This window comes from Microtus oregoni, unplaced genomic scaffold (genome assembly GCF_018167655.1).
Source record: "Microtus oregoni isolate MIOR12 unplaced genomic scaffold, Mior012 000005F_ref0000423, whole genome shotgun sequence".
Taxonomy (NCBI): domain Eukaryota; kingdom Metazoa; phylum Chordata; class Mammalia; order Rodentia; family Cricetidae; genus Microtus; species Microtus oregoni.
The window spans coordinates 40,158,459-40,183,769 of record NW_024543064.1 but is presented as its reverse complement, the minus strand read 5'-3'; the positions used below and the strand labels follow the sequence as shown (position 1 = coordinate 40,183,769).

The 25,311-nt window shown below is 40.6% G+C and overlaps 1 protein-coding gene across 2 annotated transcripts; it reads right to left on the bottom strand.

The window, feature by feature from the left end:
* Positions 1-4,502: 4,502 nt before the first annotated feature.
* Btf3l4 (basic transcription factor 3 like 4) lies at positions 4,503-25,009 on the bottom strand. 2 transcript variants are annotated; one of them, XM_041651570.1, is made up of 6 exons: positions 24,761-25,009; positions 21,428-21,494; positions 16,347-16,460; positions 7,463-7,664; positions 6,543-6,602; positions 4,503-4,926 (listed from the first exon to the last, which is right to left on the bottom strand). In XM_041651570.1, the coding sequence occupies exons 2-6, from the start codon at positions 21,479-21,481 to the stop codon at positions 4,880-4,882; spliced, it is 477 nt and encodes a 158-aa protein (XP_041507504.1). In that variant the 5' UTR covers positions 21,482-21,494; positions 24,761-25,009; the 3' UTR covers positions 4,503-4,879. The 2 variants fall into 2 exon arrangements, with proteins under 2 accessions (XP_041507504.1, XP_041507503.1); XM_041651569.1 differs by lacking the exon at positions 24,761-25,009 and adding an exon at positions 24,467-24,590.
* Between the last annotated feature and the right edge of the window lie 302 nt (positions 25,010-25,311).

Sequence of the window (25,311 nt, the reverse complement as noted above, 5' to 3'; positions counted from 1 at the left end):
TGACACAATTTTGAGATTGAGGCTAGGGCAAAATGATCACAAATTCCAGCCCAGCCTTGACTACCTAGTGAGATCTGTCTGAACCAGTGAATACTGCAAATTGGACTAAACCATTACCTATTATTGATGAAAACATATAGTGGTCATTCTTTACCAATAAAATCCAGTATTTACTGAGTACCCACTGTGTGTCATGCTATTTCAGCAAACAAATCAATGAAGGCACAGAAGGGGCAGTAGAACTAAGATGTGCATACGGAGCCACTGCTGGCACCCCACATTTGGTTTTCCTCACACTAAAAACTACATGTGATTTCCTCTGTATCAGAAACTGCTTTGATCTATTCCAACTCTATCCTCATTTGAAGCACTCGTGACTGAACATTTCAAAGAAGCTTTTTCATGCTGACCTCACACACGCTAGGCCAGTGGCTTTACGACTGCACCACACACTCCCAGCCAGGATTTCTTTTGGTAGCCCAGGCTGACCTGCCTCAGATTTACAAGGCACATGCCAGCCCTTCCATAGAGTCGTGTAGAGGGTATTCAAATGTCCTCCTTCTAGGCTCATTAATTGCTAGGAACTCAGTCTCTCAAGCTAGCTTTGACAGTGACAGTTGCAGAAGGAAGTGTCTCAAGAACACAAAAATTCTGCCAGTAAGCAACTCAGAATCAGAAACAAAGTACAGCTAGACATCACAGGAACAGAAACTATAGGGATTGTCTGAGGCTCTTCTCTCACTAGGGTTGCTTATGGTTTGTTTGTTTGTTTGTTTTTGGTTTTTTTGAGACAGGGTTTCTCTGTCTCTTTGGTGCCTGTCCTGGAACTAGCTCTTGTAGACCAGGCTGGTCTCGAACTCACAGAGATCCGCCTGCCTCTGCTTCCAGAGTGCTGGGATTAAAGGCGTGCGCCACCGCTGCCCTGCTGCCTATTATGTTTTATTCTTACCAGCTTCCACACAGACTGTTTGTGCTTCAGTTCAAGGGTACATCATTGTAGTCAATCTAAACAAAACTATAAACCCTAGAAATAAATGGATTGGTCCATCTTATTGTATGGATTGGATATTCTGGCCTTATCTGATCGTCTACGGCTGAGGTGAAGTTACACTATTGACAAAGCTACCTAAGAATGTGCGCATGGGTATGCATGCTTACTTGGATCCATGAGTGCTAAGTGCACACTTTACCACTGACCTATACCCTGGATCCGTATCTAGGCTTGTCTTGTGGATATGAGCTGGATTTCTTAATATACTGGCAGCCAATCTTGTCTAGAACACATAAGGGTAGGATGATGATTCTTTTCTGTGAGACTTGCTTGGTTATTTTCTAGCACTTGTGACACCGTGGGGATAGGACCTGGTGCCTGGCTATCTGACTCTGCTACATACCCACTCAAGGCTCTCAAAATCAAGACCTGGATTCAAGGCTACTCCAGTCACCAGTGACAGCTAGGCTTGTGGTAGGGTGCACTTAGCCAACTGTGGGATGATCCAGCTATTCAGCATGTTTTTACAAAAGAAAATCAGGTAGTTTGGCATTTAAAAGTGCTTGCTCTTAGTTGGGCAGTGATAGTATACATTTTTAACCCCAGGATTTAGGAGGCAGAGGCAGGTGGATCTCTGAGTTTCAGGCCAGCCTGATCTACAGAGTGAGTCCAGGATAGCCAGAGCTACACAGAAACCCTGTCTCGAAGAACAAAAACAAACAAACAAAAAGTGGATGTTCTTGCAGATGACCTAGGTTCTTAGGTTCTGTTCCTAGCACCCACCCAGCAGGTCACAACCATCCTCGGTACAATGCCCAAGATTCTGAAGCCCTCTTCTGATCTCTGTGGGCACTGCACACATGCGCTGTCAGGTATTCATGCAGGTAAAACAACCATATACATCATAAAATAAAAAATACAAATCTTTAAAACTAATCCTGAACAACCCTTAAATTTGACCTACAGGCTAAAACCAAATAATCCTAATTTGATATCTGACTAAAGGTTATATGCATACTTTTCAATACGTAATTGTTAGGCTAAAGATAAATTGAACAGTACAGCCCTTGAATAGCATGCCTGAGGCTTTAGGTTCAATCTCCAGTATTTCAAACAACAAAATAAAGGGTTTTTGGAGAGTATGGAATTTAATAGTTCTATATAAGAACATTAGTTCTACAGAGTAGTTTGATCTTTGGTAACTCCTCTATTCTTAGTTCCTCTTTAAAACTCAGACAATGCCTGTTCCACTAAATTGAGAATTGAATGAATAATTTTGTAGTCAGTAAATGTCATGTTCTCAAGTAAATGTGGGGCACTATGCAGGATGTTGGAGACAAAATGACATCTATCAATGTTTATAATCTGGATGACAGTCTATACTATACTATAGCAACAGTATGGATGCTGAAGTGAATATAGAGGTGTGACACACTCAGATATGAACTTTAGGTAGCTTGGCTTCTGAATAAAATACTGGGGGAATTAATCACAACAAAGACTAATAAGGCTTATTAACCCAGGTAAGCTGTGTGTCAAGGCAACCCATAAGGGTGGCGCTGAGGACAGTTAACAGCCTAGAAAGTAACTTTCTGCCATGCTTTGGAAGAAATGCATATTCGCCTTACTCAGGCAGATTTCAAGACCTCTGCTTACATCTTAAAATTCATTTTACAGAGGAAACAGAGGCTTAGAAAGTACTATGAGCTGGGCATAATTCATATTGTAGTTCTGAATACAGCAACAAGCCATGGCTTTTAGAGTTGTCCTCTATAGGAGATCTGTGAGATTATCTTAAAACCTGTCATTTTCTTCAGTCCCAGGGTATCAGACATCCTCTTCTGGCCTCTTTAGGCACCAAAAAATTGTGCATGGTACACAGACATACATGTAAGCAAACATCCATACACATAAAACAGCAAGAAAATAAAGATACCCCTAACAGATGACAAAATCCCTTCTTAGAGAATTCCCAAAATGAGATTCACAGAACTGCAAGAGCAGAAAAAAAGCCTGCACTTGGAAATATCTTACTGGACTGATGATGAGATTTAGAGTAGTTTGGTGATGTGAGTGGATAAGGCCACATGTCAGAATCTGGACCAGAAACACATTTCCTCACTTCCAGTACATTCTCTGTTCACCCACTACAGTGCTCACTGCTCTCTGCTCCACAATGTATGCCTTTGGGCAGTTAGAGGAACAAAATTCTGGAGTAATTACAGAGTAGGTACAGACACTGACCTAACAGTGGATGAGATTATTTTAAACAATGACATGAAAATTCATTTGTGTATGGAAAGTAAAGGAAAAATAGGAAAGAAGGAACTGAAGACAAGTAACAGAAGCACTAGAGGAAGTAGTCTCCTCTTTTGTACTGTTATTTTATTATTGTTATTTATTTTGTTAAGTCCATATATTATATAAAACATGACAGAAAAAAATCAACAAAGTTTTAAAATAAATTGAAAATGTTTGGGTGAAAAGAACACAGGAGCTTTGCCTTCATGTCTACAGATCTCTCAGTATGCTGTTGGTCTTGCATCTGAAGTACTAAAGAAAGGTATCTAGCTGAAACAAAAGTTGGCATGCTGCAAGGTTAAGGGGCAGTTAGTTTGATGATGGGCCAGGAAATAATAGATTCTTTAAACCTTATCCTAAAATATTGGCTATAATAAATGCTGATATGCATAACACAGGCTTTTATCAGACGCAAGAGGAAAACCTGAGTGAATGAATGTAACTTACCTCTAAGTCCTCTGAAAGGAGGTAAGCAAATAAATACTGTGTCTTACCACTGTTACCCCCAAAGCATTGTTCTCAGCATGCAGGGGGGTGTTATGAGTAGCTACAATCAATCAGATCTACCCAGAGGTAAGTTCAGGGCCAAGAACAGGAGAGTGGCTGAAGAAATTCTCCTGTGGCCAGTACCGTTTCAGAGAATGCCCATCTATGCTAGGAGCTAGGTCTATAGCTTAACTTCTTTTCATTCCAAAGGACAGTCCCAGTTTCAGCCTTGCTGAAAAAGAGAAACTTATGCACCTGCTACTGACAACAGCAAGGAAACACGCTACGCCTGGCATAGTTATTTAGTAAGCACATGCTAGCTCTTTCAGTTTGAGATCTACCAAACCATAAATGTGAAGGGAAATGAAACACTGAAGATGGAGCTGTCCCTTGAGGTGAGGACAGAAAGAGGGGTTAGGCACTCTCTCAACTCTATATGGAGAACTTTTGTCTCAAGCTAAGCAGGAGATAAGACCATTTAAAGACTAAAATAAGGGGGTGGGGAGCAGCAGGAAGATTTATGATTCTGGCAGCAATCTGGTGGTAAAATATTTCAAGATTTTTCAATCCAGAGAAGTGTATAAAAATATTAAAGTTAACTGAGCAAATTAACTTTAAAACCAAAAGTTTAAAAACCAAACTTCCAACAGTAGGAATCTCCTAAGATCTGAAATCAAAGAAACTCACTTCATCAATTTTGTACAGTATTAGGAAAAAAAGTAACAAATGTAAAGATTTGTTTTATTTCTATTGGGTGAAGGAAGAGGATAGATATAACTGTTATCCAATTTTCTGTCCACCGTGTACACACATACCCACACACATACATATACATACACACCCAAAAGTTCCCCCCCAAAAGCAAAAACCACCCTCAAACTGTATCAATACTTCATATTTTGACCAAAAGAATAGATCCTGGGAAGTGCAAAATGCAAAATCAAATGACCGAGAAATGCTGATCAAACAGCATTATTAATATACAAAATATTTATATTACTGAACTAGTAACAGGTGATGTTCTCCATGTCTGTAAAACTTTGGAACAACAGAGCTGATTGTTAAATCTAGTCCATGCCAGCTTCCAAAACCCAGAGGATTTTAGTTAGCTTCATTTTTCGATGCTTCATCAAAATTTTCTACAAGATCTGACAAAAAGAAGAAAAGAAAACAATAAATAAAATGCAAATGAGTCAAAATAGTTGCAACTAGAATTAGTTAAAAAACAGAAAAGGCAGAAATGAACTAATGGCATTTTAGTAATAATGACTTTTATAAACAGTAATCTTAAGGAAATGGGACTTTAAAAATGTATGTAAAAATACTAAGGTGAAATATTTTTATGTCAGCTTAATGACAACAATTTTTAAAATTATTTTATTATTTTATGTTTATGGATGTTTTGCCTGAATGTATGGCTGTGTACCATGTGCATGCAGTACCTGAGGAGACCAAAAAGGGGTGCTGGATCCCCTAGAACTGGGGTAACAGATGGCTGTGAGTCACCATGTGAGTGCTGGAAATTGAACCCAGGTCCTCAGGAAGAGGCCAGTGCTCTTATTAGCTGAGCCATTTCTCCAGCCCTCCAATAAAAAAATTTCAACAATAATAAAGTATACTGATAATAAAGAATGATTTCAACTTAATACATGCAGGCAACAGAGCTTTATGGAATATTTTCTGACTCTAAGTTCTGATTCTTTCTTATTTGTTATATCCTATCACTGGGATTTCAGTCTGGACTCCCTGGTCTTTGTGATCTCTGTCTAGAGAACTTAGAAACACAAAGAAACAGCATAAAAGACCAGTACATTCATTTATAATAAAGTAGAGTACATACTCAAGGGGTTAGTGTGGTAAGTGTGGACAATGCTTGAGGGGCCACTGACTCAGACTACATTTTAGGCAGGTTGTATATTATTCTGAAACCTCCAGGACAAACAGCTTTTCTTTTCTTCTCTCTTCTCTTCTCCTCCCTCCCCCTTCCCCCCTTCTGTTTTCTGCCCCCTTTGGTTTTTTAAGACAGAGTTTCTCCGTACAACAGCTCTGGCTGGAACTCACTATGTAAAACAGGCTGGTCTTGAACTCACAGAGATCTGCATGCCTCTGCCTCACAAGTGCTGGGATTAAAGGCAGGCACCACCACCAACTGGCCAACAACAGCCTTTCTTGAGGAACTTTGTTCTGTTCAGGTAAGTGACAGCCCTATTTGGTTTGACACTGATAGAAGGCAATTGTGTGTCTTTGGTTCTCTATCAGATAATACAATAGTCTTTTATAAGGGTTAGCATTCCTGGAACCAGGCTTAGATAGTATTATATAATGGCAGTTTAGGATGTCATGTCTCTCCCATGAACAGGGATAGGGCTTAGGGGACATTTTCTGACCGGAAGTTCCACTCCTTGGTTTTACAGGCTGATGATTATGAGGGAAGGCTCCATCTCCAGTGTCTTCCAAGCCAGCTAATATCTAACTAGAAACCTAACACTATCCATATCATTGTAAATCAAATGAAATTCGGTCAGAAAAATTCTGAAAGTCATCTATGCAATAAGTGAAAGGAGATAAATTATTTTTTCTTAGTTTTATGTGCATGTGTGTGTGCGTGTGAAGGTCAGAGACAACCTGTGCAAGTTGGCTCTCTCCTTCCACAATGTGGGTCTCAGGGAAGAAATTCAAATTGTCAGGCTTGGCACCAAGCATTTTTACTAGAACAGTCTTACTGGTTGGAGACAAATTTTAACACTAACAAAATGTCTTTTACCTGGAACATCATCATCTTCTTCATCAATGTCTTCTGGTTTTGGTGCTTTACTATCCAATACTATAAAAAGTTTATATGAATATTAGTCACTGAGAACAAAGAGCTCCACAGAACACCTTTAATACTTATCATCTCTCTGTCCAAACCTCCTATGGCTACTAAGTACAGTCAATCTAAAAGTCATTTCTGTGTTTTTGCTTAAGTAGCATTAAAAACTCTTAAATTAATTCCACTGTGCAGTAAAGGTAAAAGTTACATGCAAAATGAAGAATTTGAGAAGCTTGAACAAATGTATTCTCCATATAAAAATATCCGAGACTTCCTAATTTGATCTAAGTAACTAGCTATGCAGTATGATCACATGACCACTGAACTACAAGACTTTTTGATGGTTAGAGAGACAAGACATGCATGAAATCAACACCAACTTAAAAATTCAGAATTTATGATTACCATATTTGTAATGGTAATCATAGTAGCAATTGACAATACTGTATCTAAATATTCTATAATACACACTATTAGTTAAAAAAGCAAACTATAAGTTTTATGAAGCACACAAGTGGTGATATAGAAATTATAAGAAGTATGTACTGAGGCAAATTCTTTCCGTTTAAGAAAGACACTTTATATTTATTTATGTATTTATTTTGAGACAGGGTCTCTGGCAAAGGCTGGACTCAACTTCCCTAAACAGCTGAGAATAACCCTGAACTTCTGATCCTTCTGCTGGAATTACAAGCATATGCCATTATACCCAATTTATTTACTGCTAGGGATCGAACCAAAAACTTAATGCATAATAGGCTAGGAATCTGTCAACTGTGCTACATTCTCAGTTTCCGACGGGATGTTTTTAAAATTATTAGGTTTCTTAATTAAAGCAGGGAAGAGGGAAAGTACTGACTTGAAATACATACCTTGCCGTGGGAACTGCTCAGCTAACTTTCTAAGGCTTGTTAAGCTGTCAGCACCAAGCTGACTTAGTATTCCAGGAAGCATTTCTGTGATTGGTTTGGCTTCTGCATGACCAGTAATTGCAAAGGTGTTAGCGGAGAGGGAAGCTTGGACTTTGGGGTTGTTGAAATGAATAACTGTTCCATCATCTTTAATCATGTTCACCTATATGGGCACAGAAAACAATGAATTTCACATGCTAGATTCAAATAAAAATAGCTTAAAAACATTTTTATCAATTATGGCACTTTACACAGTAGCAATCCCACAGCAGTAATTAGCTCAGCAGTGAATATGGCATACAAAGATCCTTGCTATGGAGCCAAGATTACTAGAATTGTTAAGAAAGTCACCCGGGCCTCAAGGTGGAAGAAGTTCATGACCACTTTTTTGTTTATTTGTTTGAGACAGGGTTTCTCTGTGTTGCCCTGGCTGTCCTGTAACTCAAGAGAGCTGCTTGACTCTGCCTCCCAAGTGCTGGAATTCAGGCATGTGCCACTACCACCTGGCTTTTAAAAAATATTTTTATTATTGTATATGTGCATATTGGGGAGTGCACATGCTGAGGTCAGAGGATCTATGCAGGTCATCAGGCTTTTGAAGAGTATCTTGCCCACCACTAATTATTATTATTTTTTAAATCAGACACAAGGGTCTTGTGATTTCCTCCAGTAGCTGGGGCTACAGGTGTGTTGCTAGTTTGTTTTGCATGCTTTGTTCTGGGGTACTCTGGGTATTCCAGGTGCTAAACTAAATCCATCCTACCTCTTTACTTTTTACTTTGAGATAGATTCTTACTGAGTTGCCAGGCTGGCCTTGAATCTGTGATCCTCCAGCCTCAATCTTTTAAGTATCTGGGACTACAGACCTGTGCCTACAGGTTTGACAATTTTCTTTAATTCTTAAATATACCTTCTCACCACCTTCACTAATTTCTGTCAAAAAAGCTCTCCCAGTAACTCACCCTCCAGGAAATGCTTTGTTAATAACCAGGAGGCCTTTAACATCATCCTGCCATTATTTCTTTAGCTTTTACCAATTGGATCTGCTATTTACATTGTTATTTCTCTCTTATGTATTTCCTTTCTAAATTTTTTGGTTTGGTGTGATCTCATTTACACAAGTTAAATGTGTAAATATTCCACCGTGTGATTGATTCCACTATAAAAGTCACCTTGGTGATAACTACTTATTATATAAGGTCAGGAGAGTGACACTTAACTACTTCAGAGGCACAGAACTACTACACTTGTCCCTGGAGGCAGAGGTGGGAGGGGGGGGGCAGGGAGTGTCTCTCTGTGAGTTCAAGGCTAGCCTGGTTTACAGAGCTAGTTCCCAGGACATCCAGGGCTACACACAGAAACCCTATCTCAAAAAAAAAAAAAAAAAAAAAAAAAAAAAAAGGCTTTAATCTTATGCCCTTCCTTTTTTTGGCACTGCACTGGACTGTATCTGAGGAGATCCTTTTTTTTTTTTTTTTTTTTTGGTTTTTTGAGACAGGGTTTCTCCGTAGCTTTTGGTTCCTGTCCTGGAACTAGCTCTTGTAGACCAGGCTGGTCTCAAACTCACAGAGATCCACCTGCCTCTGCCTCCCAAGTGCTGGGATTAAAGGTGTATGCCACCACCGCCCGGCCTGTGGAGATCTTTTTATGTTTTGCTTTGCTTGTTTTTAAGACAGTTGTCTTACTCTGTAGCCCTGGTTGGCCTTAAACTTATAGAAATCTACCAGCCTCTGCCTCCCAAGTGTTAAGATTAAAATTGTATATTATACCACTCCCAGTTTATTTTAGGTTCTTTTAAGTATATCATATGCAATAAGCATTCAATATTGCTGCTTTAGAGAAATGGCATCATAACTCAATTTAGAGCAACATTAGAAGATAATTTTTTTTTATTCTGAAGATGACTGCAGCTTTGGTAGAAAAGTTAAATGTTAAAGTAGTTAAAAGCCAGCCCTGTGGTGGTGGCACACACCTTTAATCTCAGCCCTTGGGAGGCAGAGGCAGGCAGATCTTTGTGAGTTCAAGGCCAGGACAGGCTCCAAAGTAACAAAGAAACCTTGTCTTGAAAAAAACCAAAAAAAAAAAAGCCTTGGAGAACTGGGAGGTAACAGTGGATATCAAGGGAGTTGCTCTGGATCTACTCTGGAGTCCCATAGTTTACCAAGAATAAAGGAAGAATGGTACCTGTGTTTCCTAAATCACTAAATCACATGACTTAGTAAAGGATTTCTACAAACACTTTTGGGCATAAAAAATGGTAACATTGGAATTTGAGACATTCTGGACTTATAGACATTAAAATCATAACTGATTTAAAATCTGTATTATTTTTTATACTAGAGAAGTAAATACAGAGAACAGTGCTCTTGGTTAAACACTATACCCCAGGACAGCTGGTTGTTTTTTTTTTTTTTTTTGGTTTTTTGAGACAGGGTTTCTCTGTGGTTATGGAACCTGTCCTGGAACTAGCTCTTGTAGACCAGGCTGGTCTTGAACTCACAGAGATCCACCTGCCTCTGCCTCCCAAGTGCTGGGATTAAAGGTGTACGCCACCACCGCCCGGCTCCCAGGACAGCTGGTTAAGTATGAACTAAGTACTTGAAATGAACTAGAGTTTCTCAACTTACTGTTTGGTTTCCTTCCTACTGTGCCATCCTTATGCTTAAAACATTCATTTGTTTATATAAAACTCTAATTCTAAGCAAGCTTGTCAAACATTTGCCTCAGAATATAGGTCAAATGGAAAAGAAATAACATTACAGATATGTGGAGAATGAATATATATATGATCATATCTTTGGATTTTTTTTCTGTCTGGGCTCCTCTCCCAGAGGTTGCAGACTGAGTCATAGTGTACATCCTGATACATGTTTCCTCAGTACAATGCTGTCACACTTGAGGGTGACAAGTGAGAGGAGTTCTATTTCAGACCGTGGGTAAATTTATTCATGATTGTTTTAAATAGGGAGGAATAAAGGAAGCAGCTGCTTGAATAGAAAGGTCCAGAAGAGTGGAAAGTTAATCTTAGAAAATAGAGAATGCAGGCCGGGCGGTGGTGGCGCACGCCTTTAATCCCAGCACTTGGGAGGCAGAGGCAGGTGGATCTCTGTGAGTTCAAGACCAGCCTGGTCTACAAGAGCTAGTTCCAGGACAGGCTCAAAAACCACAGAGAAACCCTGTCTCAAAAAAACCAAAAAAAAAAAAAAAAAAAAAAAAAGAAAAGAAAATAGAGAATGCAATACTAGAAAATAAAGGCCAGAATATTTCATTTCTGTTGCGATTTCCTTCCACCCTACTAAGCAAATGGCAGTTACATAAGGCTCCTGGGCACAGCTGTGAGAAATAATCAAAGGATGAAATCAAAGGATCAAATGATCGGTTCTCCTGCTTTTTTAGTCAGGAGGATTCACAAAGCAACTCGTACACATTTTATATGTGTTTAAGTCATGCAATGTATATATACAGACAAAGGACAGCCATCTTGCAGGCCTCAAACTTGTAATTAATGAATTTCTCTTATTCTAAGACAGACTCTAGGTAGACTCTCTGGTCATAGTGTTTCTGAAAATCATTATATGATTTGTTTTGTTAAAGTCAGAGTGTCACTATGTAGCCTTGGCTAGCCTGGACCTCACTATGTATACCAGGCTGGTCTCAAACTCACCTAACTCTGCCTCGTGCATGCCTGATTAAAGGCAAGGGTCTCTACGACCAGCCTATTACATGCTTTCATGCATGCATGTAATGCTGTAGAGCTTTTTTTCCTTCCCCTCACAAGAAGCTGTATTTAATACAAAACTACATGAGTAAGTCATGGTATATATAGTATTCTACATACTTCTAATTTAATTTGCAAAAGTTATGTAAGCAAATGTCTTGCTACTGAAAAGATCAACTTCAGAAAGAGAAAAAAAAGTAAAACTTTTTCATCTTGTTGAAAACTTTACAATTGCTACTTTATATAATTAATTATTTCATGTATATTTTCTTATACATAGAGTTTGCGAAGACAAGCAGACAATGCTGGAAATGGACAGGAAGTGGTGAAGTGGTGAGAGTGTGCACGCGGCAGCACTAATTCTCTGTGTAGTTCTGGGGCTGGGACTCCTCAAGAAACTAGGACAAAGTGGGAGTGGTGGTGTGTGGGGTTTTTTGTTTGCTTGTTTGTGCTTGTTTGTTTTGTTTTTTTTTTTGTTTTTTTTTTTTTTTGGTTTTTCGAGACAGGGTTTCTCTGTGGTTTTGGAGCCTGTCCTGGAACTAGCTCTTGTAGACCAGGCTGGTCTCGAACTCACTGAGATCTGCCTGCCTCTGCCTCCCGAGTGCTGGGATTAAAGACGTGCGCCACCACCGCCTGGCAGTGTTGTGTTGTTTTAATCTCAGCTCAACACTTGGAAAGTTAAGGAGGAAGACTGTGAATTTGAGGACAACCTATTCTTCATAGCAAGATCTTGTATTTTTTTTTTTAAAGAAAGAACTAGAATGACAATATCAACAAAAGGAATTAACAACATAGTTTAAGTATGTAAGAGCTAAGAGTGATGGAATACTTAGCAAGTATGCATGAAGTCCCGAATTTGACTCCCACAGTATGAATGCATATCCACATATACACACACACTCATGCGGGAGGGGGAAAGAGAGGGAGGCAGAAAGAGAGAGAATATGTAACTTTTCTTTCTATAAATGTTTGATTGTAGCTGGATGGAGGTGGTGCACACCTCTAATCCCAGCACTTGGAAGGCAGAGACCGGCAGATCTCTGAGTTTGAGGCCAGCCTGGTCTACAAAGCGAGTTGCAGGATAGGCTCCAAAAAGCTAAAGAGAAACCATCTCTCGAAAAACAAAAACAAAACAAAACAGAAAAAAAGTCTGATTGCTACCAGAAAGACTTCTTTGAAGAAATCACGTCTACATGAAGATCTGAAAGAATAAGAAATGGCAGTATCCTTGGAAACGCTAAGGAAATTTCTTTTATCCATGATGTCACCGACACTGAATTATCCGCGGTAGGTGCTGTATAACCCAGGCCAGAAGACGGGTTTACTTTCTTTCTAGGTGGTGGTGGGGAGTATGTGGAAGGCACAGAGGAGAGGAAAAGGTTAAAAATAAGAAAATACAACTGAAAAGATCAAAAGCTAGCTAGCTCATCATAGTATGAACTCATGAACTCATGAACTCATGTTTTTAACATTTCTTAGTTCAAACCTAGAATTCCAGTCCTTGTCATCTGTGACCCACAGGCTGGTGGAATGCTGCAAGCACTACCGCCTTCATCTGTAACTATTAACTCAGTAGGAGCTAGGAAGCTGAGAGGGAATGATACATACTTATATGGCTAGCCGTGTAACAGTTTCCCACAAGATTATAAGTTAGAAATGACGGAGGCTATGAATAACACTTTCTGCACTGGGAAAATGGTTAGTACACAGTACAAATGCATGGAGTGTTGACTACCATTAAGCTCTTTAGTGTGACAATTTCAGTTACAACAGACTCATGACCTCAGCACAGCATTACAAGTTTTATAGCAGTTTAAAGAGATCAACAATTACTAACTAGGGATGAGTAATAGAGTGCTTGCCTAGCCCTGGGTTGAATTTCCAATACCTCAAAACAAAAATCAAATTATTATGTCCTTATTTCACTATGAAACATTTATTTTAATAAATTGTAATTTGAAGGGCCACAGGAGCTGGAAAGATGATTAGGTGAGTAAGATCACTTGCCATTGTAAGCATGAAGACCTGAGTTCAAATCCCCAAGACCATATAAAAAGCTGGGCATGACTGTACTGGTAACTGTAACCTGTGGGCTGCCAGCCTAGCTCCAGGTTCAATAAGATGTCCTGTCTCAAAGGAACAAGACAGAAAATGATAGAGGAGGATAGCTTCCACAAAGTCATGGCACACTGCCTGGTTCTGTGTCAGCTCGACACAGCTAGAAGAAGGAGCCTCAGCTGAGTAAACGCCTCCATGAGATCCAGCTGGAAGGCATTTTCTCAATTACTGATCAATGGTGGAGGGCCCAGTCCATTATGGGTGGTGCCATCCCTGGGCTGGTGATCCTGGGTTCTATAAGAAAACAGATCGAGCAAGCCATGAGGGGAGCAAGCCAGTAAGCAGCACCCCTCCATGGCCTCTGCATCAGTTCCTGCCTCCAGGTTCCTGCCATGTTTGTCCTCATCTCCCATCATGGAAACATCTCTTTGCAGCACAGGAAGGCCATTACAGAAAACCACAACCAATCAAAATAGCACAGTCCCAATGGTTACATCTACAATGCACTCCTACACCTGAGACTTGAGAATCACTGCAGAGAGAGCATGGAAAGATTAAATGGGCCTAAATTTTGAATCTTATGCATTTATTTTTGGTATTGTTAGTATTAAACCAGGGACTCAGGCATGCTGGCAAGTACTTCAACACTGAGCTATATCCTCCAAGAGAAGTCTGAAGGAACTTAGGTTTTAAGTGTCTTTGTTCTCTTAATATATACATGATCGAGATTATCAGTCTGAAACCCATCACTCCCCACCCCAGACAGGGTTTTTCTGTGTAGTCCTGTCCTTCGACTTGCTCTACTGACCAGGCTGGTCTTGAACTCTGCTTGTCTCTGCCCTCCCCAACTCACCAGTGCTGAGATTAAAGGCATGTGTCACCAGACCTGGCCTGTCTGAAATTTTAGGTCAATGCAAATATATAAAAGCTTTGGGGCCAGTGAGATGGCAAAGCAGGTAAAGGTGCTTGCTGCTAAGCCCAACGGCCTGAGTAAGACTCCTGGGACCCACATAGTAGATCATAACCAACTTTCAAAATTTTTCCTTTAATCTCCACACAACACCGGCCCCCACCATGATAAATAGATATTTTAAAAGATAATATATAAAATCTTTTAACGGCTCAGAAAAAAATTGAAATTAGACATGCAAATCACAGCCTAATTTTTATCTAAGTAAGAATTCTGTCACCTCAAGCTGAAAGGAGAAAAAAAATGCATGTCTTATATTTTCTATCTTATCAATACTAATTGTGACAGTAGATTTAAAGGAGGTTAATTTGCTCATTTGCATGTGTATGCATGGTGGGGCACTCTGTCACTTCATGCCTTGTCTCTAGGACTCTATTATCAGTAATTATCCATTAAGAATACAGTGTACAGGGGCTGGAGAGATGGCTCAGAGGTTAAGAGCATTGCCTCCTCTTCCAAAGGTCCTGAGTTCAATTCCCAGCAACCACATGGTGGCTCACAACCATCTGTAATGGGGTCTGCTGCCCTCTTCTGGCCTGCAGGCATACACACAAACAGAGTATTGTATACATAATAAATAAAGAAATATTTAAGCCGGGCGGTGGTGGCGCACGCCTTTAATCCCAGCACTCGGGAGGCAGAGGCAGGCGGATCTCTGTGAGTTCGAGACCAGCCTGGTCTACAGAGCTAGTTCCAGGACAGGTTCCAAAGCCACAGAGAAACCCTGTCTCGAAAAACCAAAAAAAAAAAAAAAAAAAAAAAAAAAGAATACAGTGTACAAGCAGTGATGCACACCTTTAATCCCAGCACTCCGGAGGCAGAAGCAGGCAGATCTCTGTGAGTTCCAGGACAGTCAAGGCTACACAGAAAAACTGTCTTGAAAAAGTAGAAAGAGAGGGAAAAAAAGAAAGAAAGAAAGAAAGAAAACCTCAGTGATAGCCAGGTGGGATGGCGCACATCTTAAATCCTAGCATTCTGGAAGCAGAGGCAGGGAAATCTCTTGAGTTCAAAACGGGTCTGGTCTACATAGTTAAATTCCAGGCTAGCTGGAATTACATAGAAAAATCCTGTCTCAAAAAAAAAAAACAAAAACAAAAACAAACACAAAACAAAAAATGAGAGAGAAAGAGAGAGAGAGAGAGAGAGAGAGAGACACCAAAGCATTAACATTCACTTCTTTCTGATTTCCAGCTGGATGCCAGCTTCCTCGTGTTCCTGCCCAGGCCTTCGCCATCATGATGAACTATACTCTCAGACGAGAAGTCAAAATAAACCCTTCCTTCAAGATGCTTTTGTCAAGCATTTTGCCATAGCAATGAAAAAAATAATTAATATAATATACTTTTAAAAGTTATCATTTTTGAAAAAAAGTTATCATTTTTGAAAGAGCAAATAAATCCAATCAGCTGAGTATAATCACAGCACTATGGTGGTAGAGGCAGCTATCCAATGAGACAATACTTTAAAAAAATAAAAGCAAACCAGGCGTAGTGGTGTACAACCTTAATCCCAGCACTTGGGAGGCAGAGGCAGGAAGATCTCTGAGTTCAATGCCAGCCTGGTCTACATAGTGAGTGAGCCCCAGGACAGCCAGGACCACACTGATAAACCTTGTATCAAATATTCCAAAATAAATAAATAATAAAAATAAGAAAGAAAGGGGGGAATCAAATCCACATAAAGCTACAGCTAGAAGTTGTTGGATAATGCAATAGAGACTTTGAGTACAGAAAAATGAATTTAGAGTAAAAGTAAATACTAAGGAGGCAAGATCACAAGTTAGAGGCCAGTCCAGAATACAGAGTGACCCATAGAAAAAAGTATAAAACAAAACAGAAAAATCTTAGTTTACATTAAAGTTCAAGAATTGTTTCAAAATTGTCACACATGCAAATACCTTAAGTCTGAAAGTCTGAAGAAAATCCCTAACTACTTACTAAAACCATTTTGTCCTCAGAGAAAATTCACTCACTACATTCTTTCAAAGACATGCATGAAGTAAAGATTTTTCCAAGCTAGCATTTTAATTGGAAAAGTCAAAAGAACTGTGTGTGTGCCATTGTATTTCCCTATAATTTGGACTCCCAAAGTGTTCATACCTCTTCAATACCAGCTATATTGTTCACAGCCAGTTTCTTTAGAGAACTCTGAAGCTTCTTGTCATCAGCAGTAGCTGTCCTATGCACCACCTTCTTCTTTCTGCGAGCTGTACCCTGGAAAATAATCAGACAGAGGTGTCAATATGCATAGCAACTGGCAAGAGTAATCACATCCTCCTGGTTCACAATCTAAAATCCACATTGGAAAAACTAACCAGCACCAGTGATTAACAAGAGCATGGAGTTGTGATATTCAGCCAACACCTGAAGGGCGGCTGTAGTCAGTTTTTATTCTTATTTTATCATTTCAATACATTATGTTTCAAAATATTATTCGGGTTTTATTTTTGGTTCTTCGAGACAGGGTTTCTCTGTGTAGCTTTGGCTGTTCCTGGAACTCACTTTGTAGACCAGGCTGGCCTTGAACTCAGAGATCCACCTGCCTCTGCCTCCGGAGTGCTGGGGTTAAAGGCATGTGCCCCCCACTGCCCGGCAAAATATTTGTCAACAGAACTCAACTTATAACTCTTAAGACGATGGTCTTTATAACAACTTTAAAGCACTGTATGCTTTCGTAGAATTCCTGTCAGTCCCTGCCAATAAAGTCTAAAGATGATCCAAAATCTTATAAGCTATTATATATTGAGAATTAAATCCCTACTGTGTGAGTATTCCAGAGTCTGAGAATCCAAGAATGAAAAAACCAAGATTTTACTTAAGTTCTTATATTACAATAAAAGGGAAGTGTCATCAAGTACTTAAATCACTTCAAACAGGGTAAGGGTATGAAAAAAAAAACCCACAAAACAAAACTAGAATGGTGAAAGAGCAAAGCATAATTTTACTAGAAATGAGACCCCCGACCAGGGAAGAGTAATCCAAACAGGATGAGACAAGACTGAGCTTGTCTTCTGGACAGAGGGGCCAGTGCAGCTAGAGCAGAGTCAACAATGAGGAAGGAAGAGGTAAGTGAAGCATTCAGACGTACAAGGGTCACATCACATAGATTAGGATCTCACGGGCAGGTGTTTAATTGTATCCTAATAGAAAGCTATTAACAGAGACCTCATCTGACCTGTTTATTTTCATCTAAGTTTGCTATAGAGAAACTGAACATGGAGGCTATGTGACCAATGAGGGGGCTGGTGTACAAGTATGGTGAGAGATGAGAAATGGTTACAGGTCAGACTGTTACAAGAGACAAAGTGACCTTGATGGGTTAGATGTAGGGCATGACAATGAGTCTTAGGATTTTAGCCTGAAGTTAAAAATAATACTATGTACTAAGTCAAGAAAAGTTCATTGATAATTAGATATACAGGGATGGCGAAATGGCTCGATGGGTAAGCACACTTGTTGCTCTTCTAGAGGATGGTAGCTCAAATCCTAGCACCCATGTCAGGCAACTCACAAGTGCCTAGAACTACAGCTTCAGGGGATCCAATGCCCTTTTCTGGCTCCTGATGACATCAACAGACACAGAGACACATATACACATATAAAATTTTTAAAAGAATAAAATACATTTTCCATTAAAAACTATTTTAAATTATGTATTAAATTTCTGAGTCAATTTATAAACATGTAACCAACATCAGAGCTGAAATACTACCAAAAGCATAAGTTCTGATGCTAGCTCTTTCTGAACTAAGAGTGATAAACAAATGGGGTCTTTAATCTCTTGGTAGTTCCTGCAGTAGCCCCCAGGGACTCAGCCTTACAGAAGAAAGGCCAGGGTTTCCTGCCTTAGCAATCTCAGTGGGAGAAAAAAGTTGCAAAGGTTCTGATGACATCCAGTTGCTAACAGAACACTTTACACAGATGGCCATTTATTTGGGAAGCATTCCTGACTCAGGAATAGCTTAGCTGCTTGCTCTGTAGTTTTGTTTGAGCAGTGTTGAGCTAGACAGCGAGGCAACCCTGCTTCTGCCTGCCCTGTGCTGTGATTACAGAGTGTGCCACCAGGCAGAGCTGCTCTGTTGAAAGAAAGGTCTTCAGGTAATTCAACCAAACTACTACATAAGTAGTATACATACACCTGTAATCCCAGCATGCAAAAAGACAGAGAGGATTACTTAAAAGTTTGAGGCCAGTCTAGTCAACATACCAAATTCCTAGACTTCAGAGTGAGACTCTGTCTCAAAAAATTCAACAGCCGGGCGATGGTGGTGCACGCCTTTAATCCCAGCACTCGGGAGGCAGAGGCAGGCGGATCTCTGTGAGTTCGAGACCAGCCTGGTCTACAGAGCTAGTTCCAGGACAGGCTCCAAAGCCACAGAGAAACCCTGTCTCGAAAAACCAAAAAAAAAAAAAAAAAAAAAAAAAAAATCAACATGTCTACACACTTATCAGTCCAACAATCTTCTTTCATCTCCTAGATTTTATAGTTGATAAAAGACACAGTCTCAAATTCTAAAATCAAAGCCTGGGAAAGACCTTCAATTCTTCTCTCTGCCCTTCATCTCCCCACATCCCATCTGTCATTAAATCATGCCTGTCCAGCCTCTAAACTTGTGTCCCATGTTGTACAATAGCATCTAGACTGTTCTCCAGTTGATCCCATTTTCCACACTGCTTCCATTTCTAAAACAGCTCTCATTTTGTCCTTTTTTTGTTGTTTTTTGAAGACAGGCTTTCTCTGCATAGTCAATAGTTGTCCACTGCGTATGAATAATATCCTGAGCTCCTTAGAATCGCATATAAAAAGTATGATGAAGCCCAAAGTACTTGCTCATCTCATCCCTACCATTTTCTATCCATTATATACTCTAAACTAGCTGTCCCAACTAAAGCCAGCCATTATAAAGCTCCATATTTTCTCAGCACTCCATGGGCCTTTGCACATATGCAAATGACAATCCCCATTTTAGCCTACCCCCTCTAACCCTTTCACCTGGTCTAGTGATGAATTCTTATTTATCCTTTAAATCCCAGCATGACTTTCCTAAGTAAAACACATTGTTCTTCATTACAATACTTGATAATCTTCATTGTAACTGTGAGCATGACTTTCTTCCATGTTGAACTATGTCAATGTCAAAAGCAAGACATCTTGTTTATTTGCTATACCTGGTATAAATTAAGTATTCAGTTAACAGTAGATAAATTAATGCATGTACCAATCACTACATTAAAAATACATAATTATGGGACTGGGGATATGACTCAGTAGATCAAGCACTTATGTCAAGCATAAGGAACTGAGTATGAACAACCAAAACTGGGGATGGCAGTCACAACTGCAATCCTTGGAAGGGAGAGACAAGAAGATTCTGGAGGCTCACTGGCTAGCCAGTCTAGCGGAATCAGGAAGCTTCAGGCTCACTGAGAAACCATCTCAAAAAATGCAGTGGGGCTGGTGAGATGGCTCAGTAGCTTAAAGTGCTTATGATCAAACCTAATAACCTTAGTTCAATCCCTAGAACTCACATGGTAGAAGGAGTGAACTGATTCCTGCAAGTTGTCCTCAGATCTCTACGTGTGTGTTACACGTTTGCAGTCATGCATGTAATCATGTGCACATATGTATGTCCACACACAAAATAACTATAAAAAATAGGGTAATGAGGCATAGAAGATACATGATGCTCACCTCTGGCCCCCACAAATACATGTGTCTGTAAGCATACACACATGCATAAACCACCCACTAAATAATAAAAGTAATTGTGATAGGTGGGCATCAGGCCCTTCCAGACCTATCTAGTTGTTGCAAACCTCTAATTTTGCATATGTTACAATGTGAGCATTACAGCTAACAGTGTGTTAATATGACTTCACATCATCTAATTTTATCACCATCAGAAGAAAGTACTGGTCACTTCTTTTTCCCTCGACTGCCTCTACCCAAGAGCTGTGGTTATGCTCAATGGAACGCATGGTAACACCTATTAATAGCCTCCTATCTGCCCTTTCTCCATGGTGATCCACAAATGAAGTATTGTTCTTTCTCTCTTTTGCAAACATTGTACTGGGCAAAGATGAGGGTACAGTAGTCTTCTTGAGTTTCAGGCCACAACTGAAGGGAAATCAAGGTTTTGGGGTTTACAACCTCCTGAGGCTTTAAAGTATGTGGAATAGTAAACTTAGGTTCATGTTCAATGGCATGGAAGAAAAAGTAGGCATTTGGAAGGAAAACCTGGCAATCCACAAAATGTATATTCACTTTAAACATTCCCAGTTATGCACTTAACCACATGGAAGTCACATTTTAACCCTAACATCTATCATTCCCTACAAAAGAGGCATAATAGCTACCATTTACATTTGTTTACCACTTACCTTGTGTCAGATACCATTAGGTGTTTATAAACAATGCTCTACTTATTTATTTATTTATTAAGTTTTTCGAGACAGGGTCTCACTATGTAGCCCTGGTTGTCCTGGAACTTACTCTGTAGACCAGGCTGTCCTCAAATTCAGAGAGCCACCTGCCTCTGCCTCGGATTAAAGGTGTGTACTACCACCGCCTGGTCAATGTTCTAATTTTTAGAAGCATTTTAGATAATTATTTCTATTTTGCGGATGAAAACAATGAAAATCTTACCAAGACGAGGTAACTTACTCATGTCACATAAGCAGATGTTGAAATCTGGGATTCAGGGCTGGGAGATTGGCTCAATGGGAAAAGCACAAGCATGAGGACCAGTTTGGATCCCCAGAACCCACAAAGCCAGGTGGGTGTGGTGGCCCCTATAATCCCTGCATGTGGGAAGTGGAACCTTTGCAAGCAGCTGGCAAGAGATTCTGCCTTGCTATGTAAGAGGGAGAACAAATGAGGACGACCTCGTCCCACGTCACCCCTGGGCCTCCACATGCATGTGCACTTGCACACGCGCAAATCCCACACACATACCAAAATTACAATGTGGGGCCTCAAACAAAGGGGTCTATTTTCACTGCCACCAGAGAGAAAGTCCTGTGGTCACATGTTTTAGAACTAGACAAATTATTATCAAACAGGAATGTGGCCTGATTTTAATCACTGACAATATTCTGAACTCAACGACCACCAATACAAAGTAGTAATTCTACCTCGCAATCATACGTTCTCCTACCGGTTTGTCTTACACCACACTCACCTTGCCCCCTATCCGGACCTGAGCTTGAAGTTTGGCTAACTTTTCTTGATTCATGCTCTTGGTAAATCTAGGGGGGGAAAATAGATTTGTTAAATTTAGTTTTACCAAAGTTAAAGACTTATTTATATAAACAATACCTTTTGCTTCACTGAGCTTGTAATATGCATTAACATCATGGTCTTATAATACTATCTATATTAGTAATAGTGACAACCTGTTCTAGCTTCACATACCAATTTAAAAAAAAAATAAAACATCACACGGGAGTCAAATATACAAATGGCAAATGAATGGGATTCAAGGTTGCCTATTTAAAGATCCTTTCTTAAAACATGACTCAGTCTTCTGGCATTCAGAAAAACCTAACCAATTATGAAATCTCTGTAGGCAGCAGGCTTTTTCTTCCAAAGACTTTCAAAGCAGAGAACAGTTACCAAATGTTATTAGCAAAACCTTTAAGTAGACTGTTTTCTCTGGAATCACATTCTGTATTTCTTATAAAGGATAAATAATATGACACAAAGAAAAAAGGCTAGACAAAGAAGAAATTAACAATGGGCCGTCAAAATACAAGCAAGTCACGTCCTCTATTCAAGGTCAGATGTGTTAATAATGGGAAACTACCAGATTTTCAAACGCTCCCTGATTCAGCAGCCCCCGAGTTCACTCTAGGCCTTGCAGGGATAGAGTTTGTCACACTTAACAAGATATTATTGCATATAGAGTAAACTGTTTCACTGCACAATGTGACAGAAATGTATCTTGGCTACATTAATACTGAGTTGGTGGGGAGAGAAAAAATAAGTTTTTATAGCAAATTTTGACTTTTGAAAATTCTAAGGATATTATAAAATCATAAATTCTAGTCTGGTCAGTGACTCTCCTGCTAAAGAAAACATTTTACACTAGAATCAAATATACTCTAATTCAACAGTCCTGTTTGACTTGTTCTGTGGCTCTCCAGATCATTACTGAGATGTGAAGGAGGGAATAAGGGAATAGGGTATCACTAAACTTTTTTTTTTTGCTAATTTTCTAACCTTGTAATTACATCATTCAGATGAGGATACCATTTTTTTTTTTACATTTGAAAAAGAAAAAAAAAGAATCAAAGATCCTGTAAAGTACTAACCATTCTGAACTGGCACTGAACTTAGGGAACTGACCTGTACATATCACTGCTGTAAGGCTGAATCCATTTCCCAAATAAAAATTAGAACCTATGGCTTTTCAATTTGCTCAACACTCTATCACGATGGTCCCGCAGCTACAACTCTTGTATGGGAGGAGTTGTGTGGAGAATCCAAATAGTCTTAGGTGTGTCATGACTTAAAACTTGCCGATATGAACTTCAATCTTGTATTCAAATATTCACAAAAGAACTAACGTTTATTTTCCTCACAGGACTACAGCCATGAAGGTATAGTGAAATAACGAAGAACTTAAGGAATTTCTTGCAGAAAGGAGGTCAAGATAAAACATTAGAACTAAACACAGGACAAGCCCTTTGGGACTATTCTGCATTTTGAGTAACAATCCCAAAGAAGAGAGATGGAAAGACAAGACAAAGAGTCCAGATTTGTTTGAAGCAGAAGCAAAGACAAAATTCTTTTCTTATGTTGTGGATGAAAGAATGATTCCATTCCAGGTGGCCAGGATAACAGAATCAAGAAATCTTATTCTAAGGAGTATGTCGGAAAAAAGAGGGAAATCTTAGGGAGCCTGGGAGCTTAAAAACAGCAGAGGGAGAAATGTGGCCTTTTGTCTCTCAGTTGCTGGGCCGTGTAGGACTCAAGTAGGAAGAGATTCAGACTCATCTGAGACCTCACCAGTCACCGGGTTCAGCCTCTACTTGATATCTTTAATGTACCTGTCATTCTTGCTTAATGTGTGATGTCATCTCAAAGATCTGTTAGTGCAGCAGGGCATAAATTAACAAAAACACTTAGCCTTCTTTTTAGTTTAACAGAAAATGAAGGCCTGGAAAGTTCCCATCTGTGTCCCAAAGGAAGAAGTGACTTCCCAGGGCCACATGATCACTGAGCTGAGTCTCCAAGAATTCGTTTCACATTTTTCGCACGGGCTTCCGAAAGAGTATGAGATGAATCAATATTTATTGAACGCCCAAGTTCTAAGCATCCAGGTACTTTCCCATGCATGTTTACACAAAGAAAAATAATCTGTGCTTTGAGCCAGGACTTTTGATGTGAGAGTTCTCTACCAGTAGCAAAAGCTGTGGCATCAGAAAGCCCAAGGTTTTACCACTCAGGGCTTCGGCAAGCTATTTAACTTCTTTGAACTCATTTGTTTCTCCTGCATTACGAAAAGTAAACCCACCACGTACTTTACTGAATTGAAAGATAAAGCTTAGATTATCAAGTTAACGTCAGATACTTAATAGTTGGTAACTAATGTTACCACTCTTCCAGAGGACCACTGATGATATAATGAAAGAACGTGGGAACGGAAGTTGAAACCGCCATTCACCAACTGTGTAACACTGTGCCTGGCGATCAATCATCAGCGTAATGAGGTTATAAGGATGGGCTGTCTCAAAACCAAGGTAGACTTGTAAACAAACACTTCCATTAGAAAGTGAAGAGCGCTGCAACCTAGTTCGGGCCCGAGAGGTTGGGGGCCGGGTGCTAACCTCACTTTCCCTATCCGTAGATTGGAAGGAGCAAATGAGATGACAACAGACAAGCTGTACAAAGCTCAAAGCGTCTGACATCGTTGTTGTGAATAATGAGTGACGGCAGGAGGAGGGCTCGACCCTCCTGGGACTGGACCCGCGAGGCCAGAGCCCGGGCCCGGGCCCTCCAGAGCGGGCGATGGTGCTGGGGACCTTCCCTCAGGTGCCGACCCCCAGCTGCGCCGCCCGTAACCGACAGGCCGGGCCGGCCGCCTCCGCCCCCACTCGCCGCGCCACGGCGGAAGTGGCAGCCAGAGCGGACGGCGGGTGTCGGAAGGGGAGGGCGGGGGGGAGACCGTGCGCAGCGGCCGGAGGCCGTGGGGTGGCGGGCCCGCCGGGGGTCTCACCTGCAGCGGGGAGGGTCCTCCAACACCAGCACGCGGCAAGAGCAAGATGGCTGCCTTAGCTGAGACAGAGAAAGACCGCGGCGGCGGGAGCGGCCCACGTGACGCACGGCTCCGCCTCGCCCGCGGGTGGCGGGAGTGGGGGTGGGGAGGGCCTGGCCGCCGCGCGCCTCCCAACTACAAAGCCCAGCCTGCCTCGCGCACCCCAATATTCTGATTAGCGGCGGGTGCTGGGGCCGCGCTGCATCCTGGAAGTGGCCGTCCGTCCCCTCTGCGCCCCATTGTGACTGCACTTACCTTTTGTCTTGGACCTAACGGAGGGACGGCCTGGAGTTTAGTTTGGGTGTATACTTGGTTGGGATGTTGTTCACTGATGGACTCTTCTAGTACCAGGAGGGAAAGTCGGGAAATGTTGACTTGTTAGGTTGTAGAACGGAAAGACATACTCGACCCAAGACAGAAACCAACAGATTTAACGGAAAGAAGCGCTACACTTAAGTCATTGTAGTGACTTATGTCCCGGTTCCCTAGGATCACCTCATCAATTGTGCAATAACAGGCTCCAAGCATGGTTTTCTTGGAGCTTGCGTCAGTTGATTGCCTCATGCCTGAGTGAAGACGTGCGGATGCGAGGGGGAAGAAAAGGTCCAGAGCTTCTCCAAAGTGCATGCCTGCAAGACACAGACGTGTGCATAGCAAAACGCGCTTACTGGTTGGGTTTCTAAGGAATCCCGAGGAGAAATCTAACAATGAAATACTGTAGTCCAGTCTTTTTTAATTTGCACAGTGGGACGGGAAATTCCAAGCCAATGGATGACTTCTCTGTTGTGAGAGGCTGATCTCACAGA

Excerpts from the sequence above, each read along its gene's own strand:
- Btf3l4 (XM_041651570.1), bottom strand. The coding sequence starts at position 21,481 with ATGAATCAAGAAAAGTTAGCCAAACTTCAAGCTCAGGTCCGGATAGGG. Across the intron at positions 16,461-21,427 it reads AGGTCCGGATAGGGGGCAAG|GGTACAGCTCGCAGAAAGAA; the intron begins GTGAGTGTGGTG and ends ATTATTTTCCAG. Across the intron at positions 7,665-16,346 it reads ATATAGCTGGTATTGAAGAG|GTGAACATGATTAAAGATGA; the intron begins GTATGAACACTT and ends GTGCCCATATAG.